General features: G+C 50.7%; 9 protein-coding genes across 9 annotated transcripts; 7 read left to right on the top strand and 2 right to left on the bottom strand.

Annotated features, from left to right (window-relative positions):
* Positions 1–123: 123 nt before the first annotated feature.
* Positions 124–498, bottom strand: APUU_11478S (uncharacterized protein; the record flags this gene model as incomplete). Its single annotated transcript, XM_041697572.1, has 1 exon — positions 124–498. One exon carries the CDS (start codon positions 496–498, stop codon positions 124–126), a length of 375 nt encoding a protein of 124 aa, XP_041550844.1.
* Positions 499–602: 104 nt separating this feature from the next.
* cprA (NADPH--hemoprotein reductase cprA) lies at positions 603–2,761 on the top strand (the record flags this gene model as incomplete). The annotated part of the gene is made up of 2 exons (XM_041697571.1): positions 603–2,393; positions 2,465–2,761. 2 exons carry the CDS (start codon positions 603–605, stop codon positions 2,759–2,761), a joined length of 2,088 nt encoding a protein of 695 aa, XP_041550843.1.
* A 687-nt stretch (positions 2,762–3,448) lies between these two features.
* APUU_11476A (DDB1/RSE1 family protein) lies at positions 3,449–7,157 on the top strand (the record flags this gene model as incomplete). The annotated part of the gene is made up of 5 exons (XM_041697570.1): positions 3,449–3,543; positions 3,661–4,319; positions 4,371–6,265; positions 6,316–6,753; positions 6,858–7,157. The coding sequence occupies 5 exons, from the start codon at positions 3,449–3,451 to the stop codon at positions 7,155–7,157; spliced, it is 3,387 nt and encodes a 1,128-aa protein (XP_041550842.1).
* Positions 7,158–7,536: 379 nt separating this feature from the next.
* On the top strand, positions 7,537–9,576 carry APUU_11475A (uncharacterized protein; the record flags this gene model as incomplete). The annotated part of the gene is made up of 4 exons (XM_041697569.1): positions 7,537–7,584; positions 7,648–8,120; positions 8,175–9,051; positions 9,112–9,576. 4 exons carry the CDS (start codon positions 7,537–7,539, stop codon positions 9,574–9,576), a joined length of 1,863 nt encoding a protein of 620 aa, XP_041550841.1.
* A 1,400-nt stretch (positions 9,577–10,976) lies between these two features.
* Positions 10,977–12,473, top strand: APUU_11474A (uncharacterized protein; the record flags this gene model as incomplete). Its single annotated transcript, XM_041697568.1, has 10 exons — positions 10,977–11,053; positions 11,104–11,138; positions 11,188–11,216; positions 11,269–11,301; positions 11,352–11,376; positions 11,423–11,624; positions 11,677–11,760; positions 11,816–12,092; positions 12,163–12,241; positions 12,301–12,473. 10 exons carry the CDS (start codon positions 10,977–10,979, stop codon positions 12,471–12,473), a joined length of 1,014 nt encoding a protein of 337 aa, XP_041550840.1.
* A 353-nt stretch (positions 12,474–12,826) lies between these two features.
* On the bottom strand, positions 12,827–13,423 carry APUU_11473S (uncharacterized protein; the record flags this gene model as incomplete). Its single annotated transcript, XM_041697567.1, has 1 exon — positions 12,827–13,423. One exon carries the CDS (start codon positions 13,421–13,423, stop codon positions 12,827–12,829), a length of 597 nt encoding a protein of 198 aa, XP_041550839.1.
* Positions 13,424–13,935: 512 nt separating this feature from the next.
* Positions 13,936–14,530, top strand: APUU_11472A (CENP-S family protein; the record flags this gene model as incomplete). The annotated part of the gene is made up of 4 exons (XM_041697566.1): positions 13,936–13,968; positions 14,018–14,141; positions 14,298–14,331; positions 14,401–14,530. The coding sequence occupies 4 exons, from the start codon at positions 13,936–13,938 to the stop codon at positions 14,528–14,530; spliced, it is 321 nt and encodes a 106-aa protein (XP_041550838.1).
* Positions 14,531–15,242: 712 nt separating this feature from the next.
* Positions 15,243–16,434, top strand: APUU_11471A (uncharacterized protein; the record flags this gene model as incomplete). Its single annotated transcript, XM_041697565.1, has 3 exons — positions 15,243–15,335; positions 15,388–15,670; positions 15,731–16,434. The coding sequence occupies 3 exons, from the start codon at positions 15,243–15,245 to the stop codon at positions 16,432–16,434; spliced, it is 1,080 nt and encodes a 359-aa protein (XP_041550837.1).
* Positions 16,435–17,142: 708 nt separating this feature from the next.
* On the top strand, positions 17,143–18,021 carry APUU_11470A (uncharacterized protein; the record flags this gene model as incomplete). Its single annotated transcript, XM_041697564.1, has 2 exons — positions 17,143–17,585; positions 17,658–18,021. The coding sequence occupies 2 exons, from the start codon at positions 17,143–17,145 to the stop codon at positions 18,019–18,021; spliced, it is 807 nt and encodes a 268-aa protein (XP_041550836.1).
* Positions 18,022–18,593: the final 572 nt, after the last annotated feature.

Raw genomic sequence — 18,593 nt, 5'->3', positions numbered from 1 at the left:
ATGGCCTGGCTGTCTCAGTCTTACTCTTCTCGTCCTGCTGTGCATACACCTCCTGCGTCGTGCAAATTACTTTTTCAACTACTTCTTATCTCAGATTTGCGCGAGTGGCGGACTGACCGACAGTCACAAGCACAGGCACACGCACTCTCGCCCACGGCCACGGCCTGACATCCAGCCCCCGCCCGGCCTCGGAGCAATTGGGACTTTTTTTTCTGGCGCGGTTGGTGCCGTTGCTGCCTCAGTCACCACTTTCTGCCCCCCATCACGTTCACTTCCACTTTCCGTCTTCCGAGTCGTCTTATGGGGACCACTTAAGGCGAGGATCAGACCACGGCGCCCACCTGCACTCCGACGTTCTCTCCGCTTCTTCACTGCGTGTCCTTTTCCTTTCTCTTCGGGCTTGCCCTCGCTCTCTCTTCTTCCCCTCATCCTCCCCTCTTTATTCTCCAACAGCATTGGATCCAGGGTCTTTGTCTCTGCCAAGGCTGGTCCAGTCATCAGGGGGTGTCGTTTTTCTCCCCTTCCCTCTCTAATCTCGGGCGGTTACTCGCTCGAGTTCTGGTCAACCGAGTGTTTCGCGTGCGCCGTCGACAAACTTCACCATGGCTCAACTCGACACTCTCGATGTGGTCGTCCTCGCGGTGCTCCTGGCTGGTAGCGTTGCCTACTTCACCAAGGGCACGTTCTGGGCCGTCGCCAAAGATCCTTATGCCTCCTCCGGATCAGCCATGAACGGCGCGGCAAAGGCCGGAAAGTCTAGAGACATCGTTGAGAAGATGGACGAAACTGGCAAGAACTGTGTTATTTTCTACGGATCTCAAACTGGAACAGCGGAGGACTACGCCTCGAGGCTGGCGAAAGAAGGATCTCAACGGTTCGGTCTCAAGACTATGGTGGCTGATCTCGAAGAGTACGACTACGAGAACTTGGACAAATTCCCGGACGACAAGGTTGCGTTTTTCGTTTTGGCCACCTATGGAGAGGGTGAGCCTACCGATAACGCTGTCGAATTCTACCAGTTCCTCACCGGCGAAGACGTGAGCTTTGAAGGTGGCGGTTCCGCCGAGGACCAGCCACTGTCGGCCCTCAAGTATGTCGTTTTCGGTCTGGGTAACAACACATATGAACACTACAACGCCATGGTTCGTCAGGTTGACACTGCTTTCACGAAGCTCGGTGCTCAACGTATTGGGTCTGCTGGTGAGGGTGACGATGGTGCCGGTACAATGGAAGAAGACTTTTTGGCATGGAAGGAACCCATGTGGGCTGCGCTCTCTGAGTCTATGGGCCTGCAGGAGCGCGATGCCTCCTACGAGCCGGTTTTCAACGTTACCGAAGATGACTCTTTGACCCCAGAGGACACCTCCGTTTACCTCGGTGAACCTACCAAGGGACATCTTGACGGTGAAGCAAAGGGCCCCTTTTCTGCGCACAACCCCTACGTCGCACCTATTGTCGAGTCTCGCGAGCTGTTTACTGTCAAGGACCGCAACTGCTTGCATATGGAAATCAGTATTGCTGGAAGCGGCCTCTCGTACCAGACTGGTGACCACATTGCGGTGTGGCCCACTAACGCAGGTGCCGAAGTGGATCGATTCCTTAACGTATTCGGTCTCGAGGAGAAGCGCGACTCGGTTATTAGTATCAAGGGCATTGATGTTACCGCAAAGGTCCCTATCCCGACCCCTACTACATATGATGCCGCCGTTCGTTACTACATGGAAGTCTGTGCTCCGGTTTCTCGTCAATTCGTCGCGACCCTCGGTGCCTTCGCCCCTGATGAGGAGAGCAAGGCGGAAATTGTGCGTCTCGGTGGTGATAAGGATTACTTCCACGAGAAGATCACCAACAAGTGTTTCAACATCGCCCAGGCCTTGCAGAGCATTACCTCCAAGCCCTTCACCAACGTTCCGTTCTCCCTGCTCATTGAGGGTCTTAACAAGATCCAGCCCCGTTACTACTCGATCTCCTCCTCGTCCCTTGTCCAGAAGGACAAGATCAGTATTACTGCTGTTGTGGAGTCTGTGCGTTTGCCCGGTGCTACCCATGTCGTCAAGGGTGTCACCACGAACTACCTCTTTGCTCTGAAGCAGAAGCAAAATGGTGACCCATCGCCTGATCCCCACGGTCAGACTTACGCCATCACCGGTCCACGCAACAAGTACGATGGAATCCATGTCCCAGTTCACGTCCGTCACTCCAACTTCAAGCTGCCTTCTGATCCCTCGAGACCCATTATTATGATTGGTCCCGGCACTGGTGTCGCTCCTTTCCGTGGGTTCATTCAGGAACGTGCTGCTTTGGCTGCTAGGGGCGAGAAGGTTGGCCCTGCTGTTCTGTTCTTTGGCTGCCGCAACCGTGATGAGGATTTCCTCTATCAGGATGAATGGAAGGTATGTACTCTTTTGCCATTGCTTGCCTCGTTTGATTGAACTTTGCTAATCTTGATTCTTTCGCTCTATAGACTTTCCAGGACCAGCTTGGTGACAACTTGAAGTTCATCACTGCATTCTCCCGTGAATCATCGAAGAAGGTTTATGTCCAGCACAGACTCCGCGAACATGCTGAGCTTGTCAGCGACCTGCTCAAGCAAAAGGCGACGTTCTACGTTTGCGGCGATGCTGCGAACATGGCTCGTGAGGTCAACCTTGTGCTTGGTCAAATCATTGCGAACCAGCGTGGTCTTCCTGCTGAGAAGGGAGAGGAGATGGTGAAGCATATGCGGAGTAGTGGTAGTTACCAAGAGGACGTCTGGTCATGATTCGCTTGCTCCTTTTACCACTATCCTCATGCCATGACTTTCTTACATTCTAACCCCCGCTTGTTTATATTTGCACATATACTCCGATTTTTCTTGGTTTTGTTGGCGTGGTTTCTGTATGCCTAGTGCTTTGCTTCCTCTGACGGTCGACCACAAAAGGAGTTTTGACCATTATATGGATGAGATAGACGGTATAACGATGCTGTAAGAGACAGAACGTCTCTATGATTGCAACTCAATTTTCTCGGAGCCGAGTATCATTTTAATATACAGATCAATTATATTTTTCAGAGGCCGTTATTCTATAATGAACTGTTTGTAATGATGCTAGATTGATAAAGTCGAGTAAACTGGTTACATTGTACTCCGTCGTAGCGGTGGACTGCGGCGGAGTTAACGGAGTCCGCAAACAAGCGTCATCGGATTTCTGCGAGATAAACGCGCCCGCCAACGAACCTCTAAGTCCCGCATACCTCAGCCAACTCCAGCTTCTTCAACTTCATCCTATCAGCCACCCACCCTGCCACCTCCCGATCGCACGAGAGGATGCAGATATACATGCTGCGTTGAGATTCATAATTTCTCGTGCAAACAGCTCCTGTCCTGCTTCTGGGAGGCCGCCCCCGCAGGTGGTCCTTAGAAAAAGCACCCGAACATAGGGACTTGGACATTCCCCATCAATGCAAGATGTCGTACATCGTGCCAATTCATCGCGCGAGCAGCATTCGCCATGCTTTGAAGCTGCGTTTTATGAACCCCGAGAACGAGTGCCTGGTTGTTGCGTGCGTACCTGGCCCCCCTCCGATTGACGAGCTTTGGCTCGACCAATACCAAGCTCAGTCTTAAAAATGGAAAGAAAAAGGGCTTCATTGCTGACGGTTTCGATGCACTTCATACAGAAAAGCGAACCAACTCGAATTCTACGCCGTGACGCCGGATGGCCTCGCCCTCGTTACATCATGCTCTATATACGCTAGGGTGACGATGCTGGCGTGCCTCCCCGCACCGGCGGACTCGCCGACAGACCACCTTTTCGTCGGCACGGATCGCTACTCGTATTTTACACTCTCGTGGGATAGCGCAAATAACCAGGTTCATACGGAGAGGAACTATGTCGATATCGCCGACCCGTCGTCCCGCGAGGCACAAACAGGGAGCCGGTGCATGATTGACCCTAGTGGTCGGTTCATGACGCTGGAGGTATATGATGGCATGATTGTGGTTATACCGATTGTGCAATTGCCTGGGAAGAAGAGAGGGCGACCGGTTGCGATGCCTAGTGGCCCTGATGCACCGCGGGTTGGGGAGCTGGCTGAGCCGATAATTACGAGGATCGATGAGCTGTTTGTTCGCTCGTCTGCTTTCCTGCATGTTCAGGCTGGATCTCCGCGACTGGCGCTTCTGTATGAGGACAACCAGAAGAAGGTTAAGCTTAAGGTTCGGGAGTTGAAACACACCTCTGGGGCAGGTGCCGAATCGGAGTTTACGCACTTTGCGGATTATACGCAGGAGTTGGACCTTGGGGCATCCCATCTTATACCTGTTCCTGCTCCTTTAGGTGAGTCCGTCTTTTTTCGTTTTTGAGCTTGTTTGCTGATAATTCATGCAGGTGGCCTCCTTATTCTGGGCGAGACGTCGATTAAATACGTCGACGCTGATAATAATGAAATCGTATCGCAACATTTGGAGGAAGCTACAATCTTCGTGGCTTGGGAACAGGTCGACAGCCAGAGGTGGTTGCTAGCGGATGACTATGGGAGGCTATTTTTCTTGATGCTTGTCCTTGATGGCTCGGAGGTGGAACGCTGGGAATTACACAGCCTCGGAAACATCCCTCGAGCATCTGTCCTGGTGTATCTTGGAGGTGGTATGGTTTTTGTAGGATCACACCAAGGCGACTCCCAAGTTCTGCGTATCAGCGATCAATCGTTTGAAGTGATCCAGACCTTGTCCAACATTGCGCCTATTTTAGACTTCACGATAATGGATCTCGGAAACCGCACGAGTGAAAGTCAGACGCATGAATTTTCGACCGGCCAGGCTCGGATTGTGACTGGCTCCGGGGCGTTCGATGACGGAACTCTGAGAAGTGTACGCAGCGGTGTTGGAATGGAGGAGTTGGGTGTCTTGGGGGATATGGAGCATATTACAGACTTATGGGGCTTGCAGGATGAGTCGAGCGGTGACTTTTTGGATACGCTGCTTGTCACATTTGTGGATGAGACGAGAGTCTTCCGTTTTAGTGCCGATGGGGAGGTAGAAGAGCTGGAAAGCTTCCTTGGGTTGAGTCTTTCGGAGAACACGCTGCTTGCGGCAAATCTACCTGGCGGCCGGATACTGCAAGTCACGGAACGGAGAGTCCTCATTGCAGATATCGAGGGTGGAATGACGGTCTACGAGTGGGAGCCACAGGGGCAGCTCATCATCACCGCGGCTTCTGCCAACGATGACACCATAGTTCTGGTTGTGGGTGGCGAGCTTGTGACCGTGCTGGATATCCAGTCAGAGCCTCAAGTCAGAACGGAAAAGAAATTCGGCGCAGATAATCAGGTTTCGGGTGTTACAGTGCCGTCGTCTCCCACTGATGTTTGCATACTGGGATTTCCTCAACTGGCGAAGGTCTCGGTTCTCAAGCTGCAGGACTTGGCCGACATCAGTACGACGTCGCTGGGGCCTGCCGGTGAGGCCTTCCCACGCTCTGTCCTTGTCGCCAGGGTATTGGCGGATAACCCACCGACCCTCTTCATTTCGATGGCCGATGGAAGCGTTATAACGTACAATTATAACCCCGAGGACCATACCCTTACTTCAATGAACAAGCTTATCCTTGGTTCTGAACAGCCGACTTTCAAGAGGCTTCCCAGAGAAAACGGACTGTACAATGTATTTGCTACATGTGAAAACCCTAGTCTGATATATGGATCCGAAGGCCGCATCATCTACTCTGCCGTGAACTCGGAAGGGGCATCGCGGATATGCCATTTCCACTCAGAAGCTTACCCAGAGTCAATTGCCGTGGCTACAGCCGAGGAACTCAAGATTGGCCTGGTCGATAAGGAAAGGACCACACAGATCCAGACGCTCCCTATCAAAGCCACCGTCAGACGTGTCGCATACTCTCCTTCAGAGAAGGCATTTGGTATGGGCACGATTGAGCGCAAGTTGGTCGGGGGGGAAGAGATCGTAAAGAGCCAGTTCGTACTTGCTGATGAAATCCTATTCAGACGGCTGGATGCCTTTGAGTTTCAGAAAGATGAGATCGTGGAAAGTGTGATTCGTGCCGAAGCCACGGGTAACAATGACGGCGAACCAATGGACCGGTTTATTGTTGGGAGCGCGTACCTGAGCGACGAGGGTGGCTTTGAGCCGCCCAAGGGACACATTCGCGTCTTTGAAGTCGACAACGGTAGAAAGCTCGCCATGGTCCAAGAGACAAAAGTGAAAGGAGCATGCCGTGCGTTGGCAATGATGGGCGATAAAATCGTGGCTGCGCTTGTTAAGACTGTAAGTTTCCCCTATATTATGATTCTACGATGATTCTAACCAGTCCCGAGGTTGTTGTATACCGGTTGGCCCACAAATCTGGCAGACTGCAACTTGAGAGACTCGCCAACTACAGGACCTCCACAGCACCCGTGGACATCACTGTGACCGGAAACGTGATTGCCATCTCCGATCTCATGAAGAGTGTTTGCATCGTTGAGTTTGAGGAAGGTAAAGACGGCCTCCCTGGCAAGCTAACAGAGGTGGCTCGTCACTTCCAGACTGTCTGGAGCACCGGCGTTACCTCCATCGCAGAAGACACATATCTCGAAAGCGACGCAGAAGGTAACTTGATCGTCCTCCGCCGCAACCGCTCAGGCGTCGAGGAAGAAGACCGCCGCCGATTAGAGGTCACGGGCGAGATCTCCCTCGGCGAAATGGTCAACCGCATCCGCCCCGTCAATATCCAAAGTAGTGCAACAGTTGTCCCGAGGGCTTTCCTGGGAACGGTACGTTATCCCCAGTCCCGTCGGATCGTATCCCACTCCCACCCCCACCCCCACCCCCACATATCAACAAAATCCCAAAACTAACATTCACTCCCCCCACATAGGTCGAAGGCTCAATCTACCTCTACGGGGTAATAAACCCAGAATACCAAGACTTCCTGATGCGCTTCCAAGCCACAATGGCAAGCCGCGTCGACTCTCTCGGCGGTATCCCCTTCAACGAGTTCCGGGCACTCCGGACCATGACCCGACAAGCTAGTGAGCCGTTCCGGTTTGTCGACGGAGATCTGATCGAACGGTTCTTGGTCTGTGAGCCTGCCGTGCAGAAGGAGATTGTTGACATTGTGGGTAAGGATGTGGAAGAGGTGAAGCTGTTGGTTGAAGCTTTGAGGAGGATGCACTAGGCTGGGCTGGACTGCCTTTTTTCCCTCCTGGTCATGAACTCGACTCAGGTCTACTTGGAATGATCTAGATTACCTATCTTAGCGATGATAAGAACGGAATACATGATTTGGTTAAGAACGTGGCCATTGTATTGGTTTATTTATCCCTGGTCTTGTTCAAGAAATTGAATGACCATATATACTAAAAAGCTCGACACCTCAACCTTTCTTTTCTTTTTCTTTAGAGCTCTTGGCACAATTACCTGGCTAACCAACTAGTCAGTTAGAAATCACGTAGTTGACTCATCAGCCTGACCCCTCACGGGGAGGTAGGTTGGCGTCTTCACTTCACTTAGCAGGAACACCTTACCAAGTTTCCGACGAGCCAGGAGAAGACGGAATGCTATCGCGCCTTCCATCCGAGCTACTGCTCAATGTTATCTCACAGGTGTTTGCTTCAACTACTATGACTAGGCACGAACGCATGAGTTGCTAATTGGTGATTGTATAGCTAGAGCAAAGTGATTTGAGGAGGCTCTGTCTCACATCGAAATCGTTCCATGCCTTCGCAACTCCAATCTTGTTCCGCTCACTGACTATTTATGCGGAGGAGTTTTCTCTTGACCTGCTGGACGTCGGTGGGCTCTTGAGTGCAAGTAGAAGCGAGAATGGGACGAATCTGCTACACCACGCGAGAGATGTCCAATTGGTGGCCCCGATCTGCGACGACGCGACTGCCCTCCGGTGCGCTCATGACAGGTCTAATTACTATGACTCTGACGACGAAGAAGACGAAGAAGACGAAGTCGTCGCCGGGGAGCTCGAGGGAGGCCTATTGAGGGACAACCGCCTTACCGATGCTGAGGGGGAGTCCATGGCAAGGTGGATGACCGAGGACTATACGGAAATGTGCGATGCGCGACTGGCAAATAGGTGCCTTGCGGTTTTGGTAAGGTGCAAGGAAGGAGCTCTGAAGAGCTTTGGGTAAGTTACACTGTTCTGGGTTCAATATTTCGGAGCGATCTGACGCTTGGAAAGCTGGCGACTGGGAATATGTATCCCCGAGGGACTTCTAGGCCATGGTGGATATTTGCCATCGAAACAACCGCAGCTGGAAGAAATAACGCTTCTTACCAACAACGAATGTGAGACCGTCGAATACGACTTGAGTGGATTTGCGAAACTGAAGGCGCTTTCTTGGACTGGCCTGAGGGATGATGATGCCAATGCATTGAGAAGCTGTTTTGAGCGGACATCCCAGCAACTGAAAACGATCGAACTAGACTATTGGACCTCAAGAAACGTGGGTCAAATAACAAGACCCGAGTATATTGGCGAAAATAACCAGTTCGCCGAGGAAGTTCTGCAGGTCTCTGAAGAGGACGAGAAGCTGATATTCCCAGTAATAGAGACTCTATCTCTATCAGGGGTCTCATTCGAGTATGCTGAAAAGGAATTGGCCCTTGCTTTCAATTTCAAATCCATCCAGTCATTGACCCTCCGCTTTTGTTCCGGCTGGGAGGGCTTGCTTGGTGAGGTTGTCTCACTAGGGCAGCCGATTCCTTTGAAGTCATTCACGATACAGTCAAATGTCGAATATGATGATGGGTATTGTGAAGACGAAACAATATCGGCATTCTTGAATGTGGTCGAGGGCCTGGAAGACCTCTATATCGCTACCAGTTCGCCCTCCAACTCGCTCCGAATATGGTGGGCCATGGTTCGCCACAAATTCACCTTGAGAAGCTTCGTCCATCATCAAAGGAGCATAAGCGATGATACCGAATTGTCCTGCGACCTTGCTGATCTTTCATTTTTGCCGGAAGATTGCCCACGGCTAGAAGACCGCACACAAAACCCTCTTAGCAATCTCCAGCTGAAATGCGTAGGCTTGTCCTGTGTTCCAGAATTCTTGGTATGTTCCACTTTCTGAACCTTGTTGATGAATTTAATTGACCGTTAGACGGTTATTTAGAAGCCGATTCTCTCCCCTCTTACTAAACAAAGAAGCCTGAGCGCTTTACATGTCAGAGAGTCTGCCTCAGATCGCGAGAACTTCCGCAGCCACTGGATTGAGCTTCCGAAAAGACGGATGTTTGCTGCGGATGTATCCAGCGATGAGGGTGATGATAAAGACGGTGATGGGGACTACCAACGGCCATTCCGAAGTATCGAGCGCCCATATATGACAGATGCATTCTTGGGGTTTGCGCAATGGGCTTTCGGGGAGAACGGCTTCCCATCGCTGCAGCTGCTTGTGTATGGAGATTTGTCTTACGGGGGAAGGAATTCACAATATAACGTGTTCCTTTGCAGAGACTCTACTCATGAAGGGAATTATCGTCGGCTTCTGAGAACCACCGAACTCACCCGGAACCTTCTTGACCAATATGGCGACTTTCTACAGGCATGTCCTACTGATTTGTTATTCAATGATTGACTTCCAGAAGAGGAACTTTGGTCTTGTACTGATCTAAATACATGGCAATGACGAGTGCTACGGACCTGGGGAGGTTATATATTCCTCTGGAAGACCAAATTGAGCATGCCCGGCCGTGCATAATCTACTCGCATAAGATAGCAAGGAATTAAGAGATAGGTTCCGTGTACGGTTAGCCTGTTTAGGCAAGTCCATGCGTGAGCTCTAGTATGGGATCGCAGCTGTGACTTCTCCTTCCCCGCATGCAAGCGAGCTGCAACCCGACCGGCCTGTTATCGGACGGCTTATTTGAATCAAGCTGTTCCTGATGCCCTGGCATTCGTTGCTTTTCTTTCTATTCCATCTTCTTTTAGTTTTCCCTGTCTCCAGTTCTCTTCCATGATGAAAGAAGGAGCCCTGTTGCAGGGTGATGATGCCCAGCTAGCTGCTTTGGGCCATCGACCAGAGTTGAAACGCCGGTTTTCTACATGGTGAGCACTAATAAATCTTAGGAGTATATTATGCAAAGACTAAACGTCACCAGGGCTATGCTGGGTTTGGCCTTTGCTGTTCTGAATGTTGGTCTCTGATACCCGTGCTTGACGGTCATACTCTAATACAAGCACAGTCATGGACTGCACTTTCAGCTAGTTTATCTATAAGTATCTCCTCGGGAGGCAGCACAAGTGTAATCTGGGGTAGGTAGAGAACCATGGCTTGGGACTATTTTAACCCGATCCACCAGGTTTGGTAACCGCAGGCTTCTGCAACTTCTGCATCGCGTCTTCATTGGCAGAATTCCTCTCGGCATATCCAACGTTGGTTATTCCATTTTTAATTGGAATGGAAACAGTATCTCACATTCAATAGAGCTGGTGGGCAGTATCACTGGGTTGCAGGTAACTACTGACGAGTCATGACTCTTGGTGAAGAAATGGAGCTAATTGGTGTCTAGTCAGTACGTGGTTGACAGCATTCATTAATGGAAACATTGCTGAAGGATACAGTTGCCTGGCCAAAATGGGTTCCAATTCTTTCCTGGATTACTGGTTGGGTTAATGTTGCCGGATGGGTAGGCAATGCTAGCCCTACATCCATATCTCATACGACAACTGACGGTATAACAGGCTGCACTGACTGCGGTCAACTCCCTTTTGTCGAGCCAACTAATTACTGGAATCATCTCTGCAATGCATCCGGTAGGGGGTTTGGTCTTTGTATTCAATAAAATCCAGGTTCTTAACAGCTGGCTAGGACTATGAAGCCCAACGGTGGCACCAATTTCTTATTTACATTGGTCTTACCCTCGGGGCATTTGCTGTCAACGCCTTTATGAACTCGATTTTGCCAATAATCTATCGCGGTGCCTGTATAGTATTCCTAAGATTTACCTCAAAGTCTTGACTGACGGCTCTATAGTTATGTGGTCGATTGGCGGCTTTGTCATTGTATCCATCACAGCCCTCGCCTGTGCTTCCCCCGACTATAACTCGGCCTAGTACGTCCAGAATAAGAACCCCAGTCAACCTACTTACTGACCAATTTTAGTTTTGTATTCTGCAATTTTGTCAACACAACTGGATGTAAGTCATGCCCCGAGCAGCGCATAGATGGTTTTCCTAACTTGAACAGGGCCGGATGGTATTGCCTGGTTACTGGGAGTAAGTATTCCCAGGGACTGAAATAACATTCGCACACTTACTCTATAAAAAGCTATTGCAAGGGGGTCTCGGGGTAACTGCCTTTGTAAGTCATCACGATGGCCCGAATGGAGGACTTGCTAATAGACTTTATAGGATGCAGTTGCCCATATGATTGAGGGTAAGCAACCAAGGAATGTGCACCTACAGCATACTTACTTAGTCAGAGGTCCCAAATGCGTCGGTCGAAGGCCCCAAGGTTATGGTTTATTGTGTCGGCATTGGAACGTTTACTGGCTCTATCTTCCTAATCGTCCTCTTGTTCGTCGCAGGGGATATGGAAAAAGTGGCCAGTTCCGCTGCTGGGCCTCTCCTTCAAATCCTTATTGATACGACGAGGAACAAAGTAGGTGCCATTTGCCTTCTAATGTAAGCTTCCGATATGTTTGTATCTCGAGAGCTGACTGATTGACTTGACCAGGCTTCCCCTCGTCTGCTTGATCTTTGCCCTTCTCAGCGTCATGACAACAAGCAGTCGAATGATGTTTGCATTTGCAAGGCATGTGTTCGACATTTCTGAAAATCCGCGTGCTTGGAATGGGACTAATGTATACCTACAGGGATGGTGGCCTTCCTGCATCTCGTTTCTTTGCCAGAGTTCACCCAACTCTAAAATTACCCTTGAACGCCCTCATATTGACGGTGATTGTGGTGATAATATTCGGATGTCTCTTTTTGGGCTCCACAAGTGTCTCCAATGCCATTATTTCCGCGGCCGTTGTTGCCCTTGACTTGTCCTATGCCATGCCGATTCTCGTGAACTGCCTACAAGGCCGAAAGGCTCTTCCAGAAAGACCGTGGAAACTGCCTAATGCCGTTGGCTGGGCTGCTGATATGGTCGGTTTGTCTTATATTGGCCTGAGGCTCAATAAATGCCGATCTGACTGGAACTAACTCGCCGTTACAGATCTCGCTATCATACATCGCCCTGACAACCGTCCTCTTCGTCTTCCCGCCGTCCTCGACCGTTACTGGGAGTAATATGAGTAGGTGTTGCGGACAATTCATGAGGCTCAATTGACACTGACTGATCGGGGCATCTCAGACTACTGCATCGCTGCATTCGCTATTATTCTCATTATCTCCGTGTTCCAGTGGATTGTCGATGGGCGGAAGAATTACACTGGCCCACGTCTGGAGATGACGCTTGATGGTTTGGAGAATATATCGACTGAGCCCGAGCAGTTCAATACGCATGAGAATGAGCATGAGAAGTGAAGGGCGTGAGGCTGGATGAAGTAGAGCCCTGGTTCCATTACTGGCCTGTCTCTAATCGTAAGTATATTGGCTGCTGCATCCTGCACACAGGGTTTAGATATAGAAACTGTAGAAGACAAACATGCAACAGTTATAACTGCAAAGCTGTTGTATTTAGAAATTCGAAGGCTCTGTATCCTACGCTGAATAACACTGAATGGTATAACAACGACTGAGCCGCTCCATGCATTACGAATAACGAAGTAAGTCTAAATGATACAAATACATTAAAAAAATTGCTGTTAAAACCATCGAGCCGTAGAACAGCTTCAAACAATAACAGCGGGCCCATCCTGGACAGAACAGAATCCCAATCAAGCCTTCTTCTCGTCCTCCGACTCACTCCAATCCAAAAGCTCCATAAGCTGGTCCTCAGATAACTTCGAGGTATTCCCATCAGCCTCCTCCTTCTCGAGCTTCTTCGCATGCTTCTTAGCCCTCTTCCTCGCATTCTTCCCCCACTCCGGAACCCCACTGGCCGTCGCAAACTCTTCCGCATTCTCTCCCTCAACCTCTTCAACCTCATCACTATCAACTTCATCATCCGTGTTCTCAACCTCCCCAAGTACCTTTCCATCGCCCTCACCACTCACTCCACCCCTCAGCACATTCGCCGAAACCTTCGCCTTGGCCTTCTTTTCCTTCTTCTCGGCCTTCGCCTTCTCCTGCTCCTTCTTGCGGTCGCGGTCGTGCATCTTCTTGAAGAAGGCCTCGATGTACGGTCTGATCAGGATGTAGCCGACCACTGACAGGATGACTTTGGTCCAGCGGTAGGCCGTGATTTCGGTGAAGGACTTGTAGAAGTTTGTACAGAAGCGTGTCACGATGAGTTCGAGGAAGGCGTAGAGATTGCTGAAGTAGTTGCTTAGGGCCTCGGTTGCGATCCCTGCGATATCGGGTGGGGAGGACATTTTGATGCTTTTTTTTTCTTTCTTCTTCGTCTCTTATTTTTTTGTTGCTGGCTTGGATTGGGAAAGGAGAATAAAACGGTGATGAGGGATTTATTTGTGCTGCGGATGGAGCTGGCCGGGTAGCTCGGTGAGGCCGGAAGTGGGATGAATCGAGGGGTGGGAAGAAGACGCGAGTGGGTGCAGCCCAGAATCAATGCCTGGATTGCCGGAATCTAAGAGCTCTGGCGTTTACCGGCTCTTGAAGTCCGATACGTAGCAGGAGCAAAACTGATGAGTTGTTCTGGCAGACTTTCTTGCTCTCTGGCAAAAAAGTGTGTTCCGAATCTGGTTAGCGGCTTTTGTACGGATGATCTGTAAGTCCGAGGTAGCTTTGGCCAATGGTTGGCCCCTCATCGGTCAGACGCGTCGGGCGCCCTTATCGCGTCTCCGTTCTGGAGTAATTGCTTGCTGTCTGAATTGAACTGGGACAGTGTCTACGAAGAGATATCCTATTGCATCACCGAGCTCCGGATATGGACACCACCGAGGATATTGGCCTTGAAGAGGTATGTATCTCCGGCGCGCGAGCACAAGAAAACCAGTTAACCTATCCAGCGCCTGAAATCCGCCCTCTGGTTATCTATTGGGAAGATCGTGGACGAGGAAACCATCAAACTCGGCGTCAACGCCACTCCCCAATTCATCGGCGCCTTGACCGAGCTCGTCTGGGTCCAAATAGGTATGCTACCCCGCGACAGCACCACATTTCCGCCCGTGTTGGAAAATGGCATCAGTGGCATATTTGAGCGGTCATGCGACTTGAGTCACTGGTGCTATTATGTCATTATATGTCCTAGTGCCTTGGGGAAGGTTGCTGACGGTTGAGTTTGTATAGAAACCGCGAGTCAGGATCTAGAAAGCTTCGCGAAGTGAGTTTGCCAAACCTTGCGCTGTTCCAATCTGCGGTTTGGGTTTACTGATAGGTGGAATTGATGCAGGCACGCAGGCCGCTCAACAATTAACGTATCAGACGTCATGATGCTCGCACGCCGTAACGAAGGGCTTGAGTCTATATTAAGAGCATTTGTCGATCGACAGCGCGAGCAGGAGCAGCAGGAAGAAGATTGAGTGTTACATTTAGGTGTTCTGGAACCTCCCCATGATAATGGGAATGGCGGTGATTGGATGGCTGCGTCATGCAGCCACTGAGCTCCCCCGGACTTTTCTTCATTGACAGGTGGGTGAAATCATTGAAGGTTGAGAGCAGGGCTAAGTAAGGTGCCAAGAACGCGGAGTTTCCCGATTTGGTGAACGGCTTGGAGCCTGACAGGATATGACGCCACTGCGCAGTGCTCATCAAAACGTGCTCATGGAATAACTATGGCGGTGCATCGATAAATCGGACGAACACCCGGCGAATCATGGAATCTGGTAGCTCACAGGCCTGGGCGCTATCCAAATAAAATCAACGATGCTTCCCATCATTCCAAGCAGCAGCAGAAGCCACCAAAGCTTCGCTGACGACACCAGGTCAGATGAACCCGCTTTTCTGTCAATCAGCTTTCGGATCCCGCTGTCTCGCCAGGTACTAGCCAGGCGAAATGGACGTATTCACCATGGACCTCTGTTGCCCACGTCATGGGAACGTTGACGGTGATGGTCTGCTTGCCAGTGCTGGTGAACATATCAAGAACCCAGTATCGTGAAGTTAGGTTTGATAACACGAAATTGAATTTAACCAGTTCCCTTGCCCCTCGAATTGTTTGTAGACATTGCCATTGTACTCATCTTGCACATACCAAATCTACGAATTTCCTAGTTTGATGACACGCAACAAAACATGCCACTCATGAAAGCAGTCCGTTTCCACGGCCCCAAGGACATAAGGGTCGAACAGATCGAGGAGCCTGTATGCGGAAAGGGCCAGGTGAAGGTAATCCCCCAAGTCATCCCAGCATGGCATCAGCTAACAACCATTGTGCCAGCTGCGAAACACCTACTGTGGATTATGCGGCAGCGACCTCCATGAATATGCAGCAGGCCCAGTCCTAATTCCCCAAAAACCGCACAACATCACCCAGACCACAGTGCCGGTCGTTATGGGTCACGAGTTTGGTGGTATTGTCGAGGAGCTCGGAGAAGGTGTAACGCACCTCTTGCTGGGACAAAAGGCCGTGGTGCGGCCAACAATCTTCGACCGGAAATGCCCTCCCTGCAAACTCGGCTACGAGTATTGCTGTGAGAACATTGGCTTCGTTGGCCTGTCTGGTATGTTTCAAATGGTGCCCCAAAAAAGCTGGAGCGGCCAAGGCTAACGTGATATGATAGGATACGGCGGCGGATTCGCAGAGCACATCGTTGCACCCGCAGAGCACTTTTACTCTATACCGGACAGTGTCTCGGCAGAGTCCATGTCGCTCATAGAACCGCTAGCCGTGGCCTGGCACGCCGTCAACCTATCACCATTCAAAGACGGCATGCACGGCGACAACGTCTTGATCGTCGGCGGCGGCCCGCTGGGCCTCTGCATCCTGCAAGTCCTGAAAATGCGAGGCGCCAAGATGACCATGGTTGCCGAACTAACAGACACCCGGAAGCAATACGCGAAGGCCTTCGGCGCAACGCACATCCTAGACCCTAGAGAGGACGACATTCCCGAAAGGGTGCGCGAGCTGACGAATGGGATTGGCGCCGACGTTATCTTTGACACGGCTGGAGTGGAAAAGGCACTTGACGGCGCGATCGGTGCTGTGCGCGTCCATGGCACGATTGTCAACGTCGCAGTGTGGGAGAAGCGGCCGCATATTCGGGTCAACGAGTTGATGTATCATGAGGTGAAGTACCTCGGGGCGGCCTTGTACGACGAGAAGTCGTTCCGTAGTGTTATTGAAGCCATCTCCAAGGGCGAACTGCAGCCAGAAGCCATGATTACGGATAAGATTAAACTGGATGATGTGGTGGAGAAGGGATTCAAAACACTGCTGACAGACCGCGACACGCACTGTAAGATCATTGTCGATCCGCAAGCGTAAGTGGTTCGTTTATTTCTCGGCGTTGGTTAGCAATTAGCATGTTTAGCAGTGACTTTGGCAGGCAGTGAAATAATCTTTAGGTTTTGTCATGTATGCAGTCTAGTGAGAATTGTGCAATGACGTCTGATAGTAAGGTATTCAGTTTATGCTATTTCCGCAAGCAATGGAGTTATGAACGCAGGCTGTGGCTATGCCGTGGCTGTGCGCAGCCAATTGACAGGCAAGCTGTGAAGTAAACATGATGTCATAAGGCTAATAGTGTGGCTGGGGGCTGTCACCCGGTGCTGCGTAATTTGTAGTCTCGCCAAAATTTGGCCCATCTTATTGCTTTTGCCCTTCGTCATGGGTGGACCAGGCTGTGACAATCTGCTGGAACGGGTGATGAACAGCCTGTCGGAAGCCACAGAACCCTTTGATCAACCATGGATGAGTGGGCAGGGCCAAGGACGTTACCCACAGATCTGCTTGCTGTCGCACACCCGTGTCCCCTGGATGCCTGTGACAATGGAATTCTGCTGCCTTTTGCCGAGAGCCTGTTGGCCGCGGTCTTCTTTTTAATAACTCCTGTTCTCCTTAGCCTGCATTTTTTTGCTCCTTCCACCCGCTTGTCTTGAAGAGTTATCCGGACTAGTGACTGCAAGAAAACGCCCCTTACTTTGCCAACTCTATACGGTATACCTCGCCCGATCGGCACGACATCACAGCACGATGGGAGTCGGAGGTGTCGTTCTTCGCTTCTTTAACCTGGCCATCCGGATCCTGCAGTTCCTGGATTCTGCAGTGATCCTCGGCATCTTCTCCTACTTCCTGGCCAAGCAGGCTCAGCATGAGCTGGGTATTCCTCGCTGGATGAAGGCCGTGGAGGGTCTCTCAGGAGCGGCCACGCTGTATGCCCTCCTGGGATGTCTCTTCACCTGCTGCCTCGGAGGTGTTGCTTTCTTCGCCGGCCTGGCCATGGCCCTCGATGTTTGCTTCATAGGTGCCATGGTTGCCATCGCCGTGATGACCCGCGATGGAACCCAGAAATGCCACGGTACTATGAACACCCCGCTAGGAACGGGGGAGGAAAACGCCGATTCCCCATCCGGCGTGCAGTACGGATTCGCCTGTCGCCTGAACAAGGTTGTCTTTGCCGTCTCCATTATTGGAATGTGAGTGTCCCTTTAGGAATAGAACAAGAAAAAAAAAAAAAAAAAAAGAGAACAGTGATTAACGTTTGACAGATTCTTCTTTCTCATCTCCATCCTCTTCCAGTTCCTTCTTGGCCGTCACCACAAGCGCGAGAAGCGTTTCGGCCCTTCTCCCACCAACAACTACACGTATGGAACTCAGAAGCGCCGCGGCTTCTGGCGCCGCAACAAGACTGCGCCCGAGGCTAACGGTGACGACACTCTCCCTGGACATCCAACCCCCCAAGATGTCGAGACGGGACCCGCTACGGAGGAGAAGCAAGGGTGGTTTAACCGCTTTGGCCGGAAGAATGAGGATCCTGCCGCCGCGCCAAATGGTTACGCGGCTCCGGCCCCTGCCGCCACGGGGTACGGCAACTCGGCCTATGGTAACTCTGCCTACACGGGCAACTACTAGGCCGATTCCCTGATGCTATTGGATCGGACGGATCGACTGTCCGGGATGATGATTTGCATTCCTTGCAAGGATGCGATGTGCATCCGGCATTGATCTTCCACAAACGAAGGAAAAAGACGTACATACAACGTATGACTACTGGTGGCTACAGAAACCACCACAGCGATACCAAACTACGAATATAATCTTAATGAAGTTGTTACCCCAAACCAGACGAAAACGAAAACTACAAAGAGTGTTCTTGGGCCTAGAGGCCTAGCATGACTGAACGAAGACATACACGGCTTCAATCGACGTTACGATATTGGGAGGACTTTTTTTACTTAATATTTGGACGCTCGGCCTCACTCTCATTTCCGATCTACTTGCCTTCTTTCGAGTGTCATTGTATTATAACCACGATACATATTTTAATATTGCTGGAGCATCATTGCTAGACTTGGTTGCTCAATATCAGTAACTTTGCCTTGCTTGACCTTGACCTACGTAATCGTCGTAGATCGTAGCAGTACGTATATGAGTATTCCCGAGTAGCATGCACGACTAGGTGGAATTTGTCAGGTTCCTTGCAG

This window comes from Aspergillus puulaauensis, chromosome 1, assembly GCF_016861865.1.
Source record: "Aspergillus puulaauensis MK2 DNA, chromosome 1, nearly complete sequence".
Lineage (NCBI taxonomy): Eukaryota > Fungi > Ascomycota > Eurotiomycetes > Eurotiales > Aspergillaceae > Aspergillus > Aspergillus puulaauensis.
The sequence above is the reverse complement of the archived record's forward strand: the minus strand, read 5'-3'. Positions and strand labels throughout refer to the sequence as shown.